Below are 12134 nucleotides of genomic sequence, written 5' to 3'. Positions count from 1 at the left end.
TCACTCACTTACCATGCTACTTGCCTGGTTTCCTTAAACCCAGACGTGGGATTCTGGTTTTATTTACAGGGTTTTATTTATTTACACTCCTTTGTTTGTATAGTCCCTTTAAATAAAACAGAGTTCAGACACTTCAGAAAGGGGATAGATTGGAATAGTTCAGAAAGGGGATAGACTGGAAGAGGAAGTGTAGAGAGGAATGGTGGGGTTGAGTCTCTGACAAAAACAAATTGCCATTCAACATTTTTAAACTATTGAAACAAAAAATTATAATAAGTGCAGTGAGGGCCATATCATTCATCCATCCAGCCTGCACAATGACCAATGCTCAAGTTATTACCCGTTTCCTGAGGCTCAGGATGATCCCTTGAAATCTTTAAGCATCTGCTGTTTCCTGGGGTTCCTGTGGCACATTGCTGCAAGTTAGGTCCTACTATCAGAGGAGTGGTTTGTGAACATTCATTAGTCTGCACTTGCAAAGAATTCTCCAAAGGGAGTTGGACAGGAAATAAAGCAGCTGGGATCCTTGGAGGAGATGACATCGTAGGCAGTAGGTGGGGTGGAATACCAGGAGGAACAGAAAAGCCTGGAAGAATAAACCAAGTCACAATAATTAGAAGCCATGAATAACAATTCCACATTGGGCATAAAATATCTACTGTATTTATTAAACCGACACTGTTTACAACAAATACTCTTATCAGCCTAAGGCACACTCTAGAGTGGCGAACACATTAGTGTGCAAGAAGTTTCTGAGATATTTTCCCTTGGCAGCTGCTTCTAGAGAACCCCAAAGCTGCACTCCACAAGTTCAAAGGCAATCAGGGAATTTAGCAGAAGCACCTGCTGGATGGAATGGTGAAACAATTCCATCTATCAGCAAGCCACAAATATTTTTGGCATGTGATATTTCAATAAACATTAGAATTACTTTTTAGAGTAAGCCAAATACTATTAGAAGAAAAATCACCCACCTATCCAATCTCTCATGAAATCCATCTTAATTTTTTGTATCAGTCAGAATACTTCTTGATGTTCTAAAAAATCTCACTCAAGATGACAATCCTCTGGGAAACTGCATGGTTATTTTTATGGCCTTCTCAAAGTACCCTGAGAAATACAGCACTGTGCTAAAAGAATGTGACTAGCTGGTAAATGCAACATTAAGCCTGCAGGACAGAATACCTGGATTATATAATGTGATGATTTTCTGCTGTTCACTTACTACCCTTTGCAGCTGCTCCATCTGGTGTATCATTAGCTGCTCCTGCTGTCCTGAACCCTGAAAACAAAAGCAAAAATTAACAAGCACAATCTAGGAAAAGCAAGAAAAGACTAACACCCACTGTAAAGTAAAAGGACTTAAGATAGATATGATGGAATGACTAAATTTCAGTCACTGACTTCAGTGGGCTCAGTTGTGACTACCTTTAGTTGAGTGGCCAAATATATAGTTACAATCAGAAACCTCAGCACATGCTGAAGCCTAATCCCCTTCCCAGGTCTATGCAGACTTGCACTAGCAATATCACTGACACAGGTTTGAGTAGATCAACCAGCCTGGGAGGGGCTTACTCTGGGGCAAGGGAACAAATCTTCCCTCGCCCTGAGGAGACCTCAGGAGGCTAAAACTTCCCCACATGATGCAGCGGGCACTACAATGGTGCCACTGTATCACCAGGTATGAAGGTGGATTGGGCTCTCAGTAATATTTTATATACAATTGTAGTTTCTGCTTTGGATAACTGCTACTATTTGATAATACAACAGCATTAGGTCCTATGCAAAACAAAGATGAGGCATAAGCCCCATCTGAAAAGGATGAAGAGTCAGATGCAAAGGTAAATGGGGTCTAAGAGCAACAAAAATTAGAGAAGCAAAGGATGGTAATTGATAACATCCAAAGTCATTCAAACCAAGATAAGTATTTATATATATGTTTCACATTTGTATTCTGACTTTCCTTACAAGAAATTTGAAGTGGTGTAGTCCCATTTACCCTCATAAAAGTCTCCTTGAGGTAGGTTAGATTGAGAGACTGTAAAGATCACCCAAATAAGTGTTATAGTGGAGCAGAGATCTGAACCTCACCATTTTATTCTACAGCTCACAGGTTCTCATTCCAGCTTCAGAATCGCAGGATTGGTCCCAACATAAATGGCTATCCCACTCCTACTGGCCATTTTGTTCTCAACCCATTGCCAATTTCTGCTTATGGCAAATGGGTCTTGCCAGCTGTATGGAAAACCTGCAACCTGCTGCTATAGCCTCAGGGAAAGTGTTTTGTTTCATTTTGTGGTATTAAACAATAATAATAATACCATTAAAACCTCTGTAAACAGACACTGCCTTATCAGCTGGGACACTGTCCAGCAGATTATACAGTAATTAACGGACCCAGTAACTACAGGACCATTATAAATGTACTTCATTCAACACAGAATTCAAACTCACCTATTCCCTGTTTTGATAGAATATGACTTCCTGAGGAAAAGCAGCAGCAGAAAAATGTGGGATTCCAACAGAGTTATCATTTTGATTGGCGTGGAACATTCTGGTCTGAGCTGGCATTAATAAATGGGGAAAACAAATAGATCTGGCCAAGTCACTGAGCGGTTTTGCATTCTGAAAGGCTTGAGAGTGGCCCATGTCATCTGGTAGGGCACCATCTCTTCCCTGCATGGAACTATTTGCCAAAGTGTGCAAGGGTGTGGCCTGTTCAGCAAAGGTGTCATTTGTGCTGCTTACCCATGCTGGACCTAAGGAAAGCTCCACTTTCTCATAAGCTGTGCTATGAGATGATGCCTCTCCAGTTGAATCTTCTGCAAGCCCCTGAGATGCACAGTTCTTCCTGTTCAAAGTGTCTGTTTCCATGTCCTGCTTTTCAAACTCCTTGTTAATAATGTATCATAAATGCAGCCAAAAACAAGGAATTGACTTTGCAACTTATTCTAAGCTTCTCCATTTTGATTCAACAGGAAAACCACTTATGAGGCACTGAAGTTGAAGTTTTTTCTTCCGCAAGAACTGGAAAAAATATTATGCAACAGTTTGGCTACGAGACATCAAACAGCAAAGACTAGATAACATATAAATTCATATTCCACGCTTGATGCACTAAATGCTTTAACATCTTTACATGGTTGGTAACCTTCAGTCTCGAAAGACTCTGGTATAAGCCTACAGCACCCAGTATTCCCAGGCAGTCTCCCATCCAAGTACTAACCAGGCCTGACCCTGCTTAGCTTCCAAGAGCAGATGAGATTGGGCATGTGCAGGGTAACAGTTGCTGCTAACATCTTTATCATCCGCACAAAAGGTGTATGAGAAATCATTTCAGACAGGAAACTGAGGCTAAGAGGTAAACACTTTTAACAGGAATGGAAGAGATGATATAGAACTTGAAGTCAAGTTTCTCCAGGTCTAATAGCCTAATCCTAGATAGGATTGAGCTGCTGAGCACAAGGGTTTACAACAGTAGAACAGAGTTCTGCTGTTCTAAAATGGTTTCCAGCTGCCGCAACAGGCAACAGCACAGAAGGTCTACCACTGGACCCACAGAGGTAGATGTGATGGGGGGAGAAATGGGGGGCAGTGGACAGGGAGTGAGGAGGTATCGGCAGCACTCACATGCACTAACCCCATCCATTCTCTCTTACCACCACCATTACATGCCTTTGACTTACACCTGCTAAACAACAGGCATAGATCCAAGGAGTTGCACAGTGGTGGTGGCGGCTTTCCCTGGGATAAAGGAACAAAAGTTCATTTACCCTGAGGAAACTATTCCAACTACCCCCTTCCACCACAGATGCAGTGCTTCCTTCATTGGCATGGCTGCATTGGAGGGCTTGGGCTGCGAGTTTGCCCTGACTCAACCCACTGGACCACTATGACTTTCCACAACTGGACAACAGAGACATTGGTGTCTTGTGATTTGAACTTGTTCCATCTGTATCTCTTAGCTTCAATGAAAGTGGTGGTGGGGACGAAAGAACAAGTGTTAGAAGAGGGGACTAAAATCCCAGAAACATGAAGCATTGGTCTTAGCCAGTGGTTCTCAAACTTTCCCAGTTCAAGCCTCCCCTGATCCTTGTGGCCATTGACCACGGCTCCCCATTACAACACCTCACCTCAGTTACCCCCAAAATGGGGATGAAGGTGTTATAATTATACACTAGAAACCAAAAAACAGCTGACAGCACTCTGAGGCTGCAATCCTAACCACACTTACCTGAGAGTAAGCCCCATTGAACAAAATAGGACTTACTTCTGAGTAGACCTGGTTAGAATTTTGCCCTGAGTTTGTTAGCAGCACACCTGGAGGGGTTTGGAAAGGGAGGGGGGAAAAATGCCTGCTCTATCTCTTGTTGAAAGCTTAAAATTCACAAGTGTTCTGATAAGTCCATTCCATCACAGTATTTATACAACTAGGGGTGCTTTCCAGCACTGACTTAAGGGTAATGCAGCTCTGAGGTAAGGGAACAAACATTCCCTTACTTTGAGGAGGCCTCCGTGACTGACACCCAACTGCAGGATGCAGCACATGTCCCACTGGCACCACTATGCCAGTGCTGGAAAGCACTGACATAGGGGGTTAGGATTGCACCCTAGGAAGCCTTTCTTGATATTTAACCTATGCCTTCCTTCCATTACTAATTTTGCGAATAGGATGAAAAATAATTAACCACTTCCTTTTAAAAAAAATATAGTCCGTGGAAGCACAGCACTCCCGTATAACTACAGCCAAAAATGGTCAAATGCTTGACACATTGCAGCAAGAAATCATGTGTTATAAGAATCATGTTTTGAGAATCAGCCTCTGAGCAAAATCCCTCCACCTTAGCCTCCACCTTAGAATAATGACTTCTCTGTGATCAAATTAGAGTCACATTTTAGTCATTTAGTCCTCATTCAAGAGTCAAGAAATCTGGGTAGAATGTACATGCACAAAAGGGGGAGGCAGGTTTGTGGCTGAGACATTCCTGTGGCTGAGACATTCCTGATCCCCACATTGCAGCTAAGTATGAGAAGGTATGGTTCACCTAAGGTCACCTACAGTGGTGTCGCTATGGGGGGGGCGGGCCACACCGGGTGACACGCACGGGGGGGGTGACGTGCACTGAAGGGGTGACACGCCAAAATAGTGGTGGTTAGCAGTAATGCCATCATGGTATATACTGTTGGGTGCGGAATTTCCAGCAGAATGCAATGCAAAAAACCAGAGTGAAATATTTCCTTTCTATCAAAAGTTGTAGCCAAAAAACCGGAGAACAAAAAATGCATGGAACCCCTTAGAAAGTGAAACTGAGCCATATCACACATTTACTCACAAGTATGTGAACCTGCCTTAGTCCGTTGGAAAGGGCAGGCTGAGAGGAATCCAACGACACCAGAATGGTCCTGATCCAATGAATGCAGTCCCCAAAAGCAGACAAATGTATTGAGCCCTATGGAAAGTGAAACTAAGCCAGAAGATCGTATTTACTCACGAGTAAGCAAACATGCCATGGCTGGTGGTCAGGTCAGGCCAGGCAAAGGGGAATGTGAAGCCACCAGAATGGTCCTGATCTGATGGAACTGGAACTCAACAAATGCTCCAGAAGGCAGTTCCCCCCACTAAAAAGGATCAAAACAGACGCTTCAGCTGATAAGGTGAACTTTTTTGAGACTTGCAAAGCCAGGTGGAGCCTGACAGTGATCTGATTTAAACAGAAGTTCTTAAATGGAACTAGGCACTGGGTAGGGCTGAAAACCTTACTGATTTTGGAGGGGGTGTGTTATTGCAGGCAGGCTACAGAGGAAATTCACTTGGTGGAACAGGGCTGGCTTCTGCTTATTTAATTATTTGTTTTACTTTAATTATTAATACTTATTTATTTTAATTTGCCTGATGATGTCACTTCCACCATGACATCACTACTGGTGGTTCTTGGACAGATTGTCATTCTAAAAAGTGGGTCCCAGTGCTTTTGGGTTTGAGAACTGCTGCAACAAGATGTTAGTAAGTTGACACCCTGGCAGGGGTGTGTGACACCTCTAGTGACCAAAATCACTAAAATCACAGTTTGGAGGAATAATACCAGCATGCTATATATCAATCAATGCGTAATTTCATGCAGAATGTGTTCTATCTTTGTTCTATCAAAAGGTACAGCCAAAAAACCAGTGGGGGCGGAGTGATGTTACATCACCATGCCCATCACCTGGGGTGTTGCCCCACCCACTGCATGGGGGTGACGCGCTGGTATCCTGCACCGGGTGATGAGAACCCTAGTATGTCACCTAGTATGTTCATGGCAGAGGTGAGATCCAAACCAGGCAAGTCTTGACCCTGATTCAGAGCCACTGTTTTGCCACAACACTATATCGATTCTCCGAAACTAGTGTGGGATTTCTGAGTGAATAACAGAGAAGGCTAGCCCAGCTGGGAGGTAAGGTGAGCCTCATGTAGTGATTAGTGTAGGTGGTGCCACTGTGATTGCCTCCACCTAACCCCCATTCCCCCCCCCCCCCACGCACACCTCTTTGTCCTCACTCCTCTGGTCTGTTTTGAAATGGAGGTAGAGCAGGGCTGAACAAGAAAGCAGGGAGAAGCACCAACCCACCACTGCTTCTCCCAGCTTCTTTAGTCAAGACATGACAGGGGCCGAGCAAGGAGGAGGAAACAAGTGAGCTGGATAGGTTAAGGAGAGACCTGCCTCAAGTGCCACTTTGTAGCAGCACTTCTGGAGGAGAAAAAGATGGCAGTAGCCACTAATGTCACTTCCTCTGTTGTACCTTTTCCAGGGGCAGCAGGTGCACATACATCTGGGTGGTCAAGTTTTGGTCACCACATCTCAAAAAAGGATATAGTGAAATGGAAAAGGTGCAGAAGAGAGAGACTGAAATGATTACTAGGCCGGAGCACCCACATGTATGTCTAGAACAGTTTCTCAAACTGTGGGTTGGGACCCACTAAGTGGGTCATGAGCCAACGTCAGGTGGGTTCCCATTCATTTTAATATTTTATTTTTAATATATTAGACTTGATGCTTCCATGGTATGTGACTGCATTTTGGAAAATGTTACAGACCTGTACTTTTAACAAGCGAATGTGTATACTCTTTTAACAATGATAGTAAATGGGACTTACTCCTGGGTAAGTGTGGGTAGGACTGCAGCCTAGGATTGTTTAAAATTATTCCGGCTTGATGATGTCACTTCTGGAGATAATATCACTTCCAGTGAGTCCTGACAGATTCTCATTCTAAAAAGTGGGTCCCAGTGCTAAATGTGCGGGAACCACTGGTCTAGAAAAAAGGTGCCTGAGGGGAGACATGACTGAGACATACAAAATTATGCAAGGCACAGATAAAGGGATGTTCTTTAATCTCACACACAATACCAGAACCAGGGGATATCCAGTGAAATTGAGTGTTGGGAGAGTTAGAGCAGACAAAATTTTTTTTTCTTTACTCAGAGTTTAATTAGTCTGTGGAACTCCCTGCCACAGCATATGGTGATGGTATCTGGCCTAGATGCCTTTAAAAGGGAATTGGACGGATTTCTGGAGGAAAAGTCCACCAGGGGTTACAAGTCATGACAGGTATGTGCAGGTTCCTGGTTTTAGAGGTAGGCTACCTCAGAATGCCAGATGCAGGGGAGGGTACCAGGGCACAGGTTGTGTCTTGTCATCTTGTGTGCTCCCTGGGGCATTTGGTGGGCTGCTGTGAGATGGACTAGATGGCCTTTGGCCTGATTCTGCTGGGCTTATGTTCTTAGGGGTGGCAGAAACAATGGGGTGGTGGTGGCAGAATTTCAGTGAGGCTTCAGGGTCAAAAACGAGTCGGTGTGAGCCGGAGTTTGGATACTACTACTGGGTTCATTCTGGTTTACCTCCAGGTTGACAGAGGAGAGCAAACTGTGGCCAGAACCACCCCTGTCCCACGCATTGCACATGGGGCAGTCACCCAGTTCCGGGGGGGGGGCCTTTGCCTGCACACAGGCGGGGGGGGTGAACAATCCCTGCAAGGACTCTGGCTTGCGAGGGACCTCTTAGTGCCTGGATCGAGCCATTGGGCGCCTGGAACGGCTCTGGGCTTGAAAGGAAGGAGGAAGGCGCTGGGCTGCGGCTGTAGCTACAGTAACAGTAAACAGTCCCGGCTGCAGCCTCGCCTGCTGGTGCGGGGCGGGGGCGGTGCGCGGCCAGGGACCCAACTTACTTCACCTGCTTCTGGCTTTGCAGAGGCGGGTCGGGGGCTCCCCGCGGCTGCTCGCTCCCTCGCTCGCTAACAAGCGCTGCCTTCCACCGCAGCCATCCGGCCAGGAGGGGGGATCGGCGCAGGACGACGGGCAGGCAGGCTGCGAGCCTCCTCCTACTCCTGGGGCTGCCTGCTTAGCCAACGACAGGCGTCCAGCAGCCTTCCCCGACCCACGTGGCGCAGGGCTCGGCCCCCCAGGCCAAGACCGGCCTGCCGCCGCCGCCACTTCAGCCTGCAGCAGGGACAAGACAGGACAGCTGCACCCCGTGCGCAGCGGGGGAAAGACCAGAGAAGGGCTTCCTCAGCAAGATCCCCATCCCTGATGTACATCCTCTCCGCACTTGCATGGGAGTAAGGCTGCAATCCTAACCGCATTTTCCTGAGAGTAAGCCCCATTGGACAAAATAGGACTTACTTTTGAGTAGACCTGGTTAGGATTGTGCCCTAAGCCCCATTGGCTTTGATGGGACTACATTCTGAGTCAGGGCCCAATCCTGTCCAACTTCCCAGCACCAGTGCAGCCGCAAGGGAGCCCCAAGGTAAGGGAACAAATGTTTTCATACCTTGAGGAAGCCTCTGTGACTGTCCCTCCACCACAGGTTACTGCACACGCCCCATTGGCATGGCTGCACGGGCACAGAATTGGATAGGATTGGGCCCTTTTAATGTAAGAACATAAGAAGAGCCCCACTGGATCAGGTCAAAGGCCCATCTTGTCCACCTTCCTGTGTCTCACAGTGGCCCACCAAATGCCCCAGGGAGCACAAAAGACAACAAGACACAACCTGCATCCTGGTGCCCTCCCCTACATTTGGTATTCTGAGATAGCCTACTTCTAAAATCAGCTTGCACATACCCATCATGGCTTGTAACCTATGATGGACTTTTCCTCCAGAAATTTGTCCAATCCCCTCTTAAAGACATCTAGGTGAGATGCCATCACCACTTCCTGTGACAAGGAGTTCCACAGAATGATTATATGCAAAAAAAATATTTTCATTTGTCTGTCCTAACTCTCCCAACCAGCGGCATAGCTAATGAACATGTAGCCTAGTGCAGAGCTCAAGATAATGCCCCCAAAATGATGTCACAACCGAAAGCGACATCACACCCAGGCTTTTTAAAAAAGTGAAAATTGGGGGGAAACCTGCCTCCTCCCGCCAGCAGTTCATCACCCACTTGATCTGCTACCTCCTCCCAGCCAGTGGCATAGCTAAGGCATGTATCTGCTACCTGGGATCAAAGAAGATTTTGTAGCCCCCCCCCCATTTGATTTAATCAACATCAAATTTAATTAATAAATAAAAAGTGTGTCCCTTATTGGTTAGAGACACTGTGCTGGAGTGCAGAGGGATGGTTATTCTCCCCTAAGAACATGAGAACAGCCCCACTGGATCAGACCATAGGCCCATCTAAGTCGAGCTTCCTGTATCTCACAGCGGCCCACCAAATGCCCCAGGGAGCACACCAGATAACAAGAGACCTCATGCTGGTGCCCTCCCTTGCATCTGGCATTCTGACATAACCCATTTCTAAAATCAGGAGGTTGCACATGCACATCATGGCTTGTAACTCATAATGGATTTTTCCTCCAGAAACTTGTCCAATCCCCTTTTAAAGGCATCCAGGCCAGATGCCGTCACCACATCCTGCAGCAAGGAGTTCCACAGACCGACCACACACTGAGTAAAGAAATACGTATTTTCTTTTGTCTGTCCTAACCCCCCCCCCCAACACTCAATTTGAGTGGATGTCCCCTGGTTCTGGTGTTATGTGAGAGTGTAAAGAGCATCTTTCTATCCACTTTATCCTTCCCATGCATAATTTTGTATGTCTCAATCATGTCCCCCCTCAGGTGTCTCTTTTCTAGGCTGAAGAGGCCCAAACGCCGTAGCCTTTCCTCATAAGGAAGGTGCCCCAGCCCCGTAATCATCTTAGTCGCTCTCTTTTGCACCTTTTCCATTTCCACTATGTCCTTCTTGAGATTCTTGAGACCAGAACTGGACACAATACTCCAGGTGTGGCCTTACCATAGATTTGTACAATGGCATTATAATATTAGCCGTTTTGTTCTCAATACCTTTCCTAATGATCCCAAGCATAGAATTGGCCTTCTTCACTGCCGCTGCACATTGGGTCGACACTTCCATCCACCTGTCCACCACCACCCCAAGATCTCTCTCCTGATCTGTCACAGACAACTCAGAACCCATTGGCCTATATGTGAAGTTTTGATTTTTTGCCCCAATGTGCATGACCTTACACTTACTGACATTGACACGCATCTGCCATTTTGCTGCCCATTCTGTCAGTTTGGAGAGATCCTTCTGGACTTAGTCGAGCCCGTCTTCCTTTGCGGCATACACTTCCGCTGGGCCTCTATTACTGTTGTTTTAAGCAGCCTCCATGCACTCTGGAGAGATTGGACTCTTTTTACCTTCTCTTTCAACCTCATTTGACCAGCCTCCTCCCCTGCTAAATATAAGAAGAGCACAACTAGAAAAAGTGCCACTTTTCCAGTTAGCAGCAGTAGCTGTATTATGATATATGGAAATGAGACTCATATTAACACCTTATTGGTTCCATGCTGTATCACAACATCTCATTGACTCTCAGAACAATCAGTCTCATGGATCAGTTTTAAGAAAATCCACCTTTTGTTCCATAAGGCAGTTGCGTTTTTCTTTGGTTAATTGGCCACAACTTTTGATAGAATACAGATATTCCAATGGGCTTTGTTTCACTGCATTCTCCATTAAATTACCTTTCCAATGATATATAACATGATGGCATTATTCATACATACCAATTTTTTTCACAATTTTGGCCACCAATGTCAAGCTCAGCTTGTTGCCCCCTAAAGCTTGTTGCCTGGTAAGACTACTACCCCCTGCACCGCCTTAGCTACGCCACTGCTCCCAACACTCAGTTTTAGCAGATGTCCCCTGGTTCTGGTGTTATGTGAGAGGGAAAAGGGCGTCTCTCTATCCACCCCCTGCATAATTTTGTATGTTTCAATCATGTCTCCCCTAGACATATATAGGATTGGGCCCTAATGCTGTACATGGTTCTTGAGTTACAAACCCAGATGAGATTCCCTGGTTCAAACAGTACAGTCATAAATTGGAAAGGTAGATAAAATATTCTGACTACTTTGATTGTGTGTCCACTGGGTGCAGTGGGGTGAGGGAGGTCATGTAAAGGGATGTATGCAGTCATTACAGCACACACATAAATTGAATCAAGACTGAAGATACACTATGGTGATAGTACCTTTCCAGCAAGGCTGGCCCACGCCTCCCAGCACCTAAGGTGCAGTGCCAAATGCTGTCTCCCCTCTACACCCACCAAGTAGAGAGTGCTACTCTCTACTATTCCAGAGTGGTGTTGTGGTTTGGGACGTGGACTTAGACCTGAAGGTCCAGGTTCAAATCCCACCTCAGCCATGAAGTTTCCTGGGTGACCTTGGGCCAGTCACTTTCTCTCAGCCTCACCTACCTCACAGGGTTGTTGTGAGGACAAAAGGAGGGGAACAACTGTATACACTGCCCTGAGCTCCTTGGAGGAAGGGCGGTATAAAAATGTGAAAAATAAATACTATTCTTTCCACCCCCTGAACTCGAGTCTATTTCAAGAATCAAATCCATACCACCTCAATCCTTTATTTGGTTCCAAAACTTTTGTTTAGCAGTTGTTCTTCAGCTTAAAAAACAAAACAAAAAGACCCCTACTACCCTATTGGGATACTCTATACCAGGGGTGTCAAACATAAGGCTGACAGGCCAGATGCAGCCCCTGGAAGCAATTTATTCTGCTCCTGTTATAATTGGACTCTCCCACCATTATCATTATTATTCTGAGATTTTCACAGAGGTAGGTGTTATTGACTGG

The 12134-nt window shown here is 45.7% G+C and overlaps 1 protein-coding gene and 1 pseudogene across 1 annotated transcript in view; both read right to left on the bottom strand.

The window, feature by feature from the left end:
• Positions 1–2874, bottom strand: part of LOC136647389 (centromere protein J-like) — a 32630-nt gene extending 29756 nt beyond the window's left edge. Inside the window, exons 1-2 of the mRNA XM_066622909.1 lie at positions 2749–2874; positions 1186–1282 (exon numbers count right to left, since the gene is read on the bottom strand). Of these exons, the coding sequence (XP_066479006.1) occupies positions 1186–1282; positions 2749–2874 (223 nt within the window). The remainder of the gene's footprint in view (positions 1–1185; positions 1283–2748) is intronic.
• Positions 2875–3177: 303 nt separating this feature from the next.
• LOC136637390 (5S ribosomal RNA) lies at positions 3178–3297 on the bottom strand (annotated as a pseudogene).
• Between the last annotated feature and the right edge of the window lie 8837 nt (positions 3298–12134).

The sequence above is a fragment of the Tiliqua scincoides genome, chromosome 1 (genome assembly GCF_035046505.1).
Source record: "Tiliqua scincoides isolate rTilSci1 chromosome 1, rTilSci1.hap2, whole genome shotgun sequence".
NCBI lineage: Eukaryota > Metazoa > Chordata > Lepidosauria > Squamata > Scincidae > Tiliqua > Tiliqua scincoides.
This window is presented reverse-complemented; position numbering and strand designations above follow the sequence as displayed.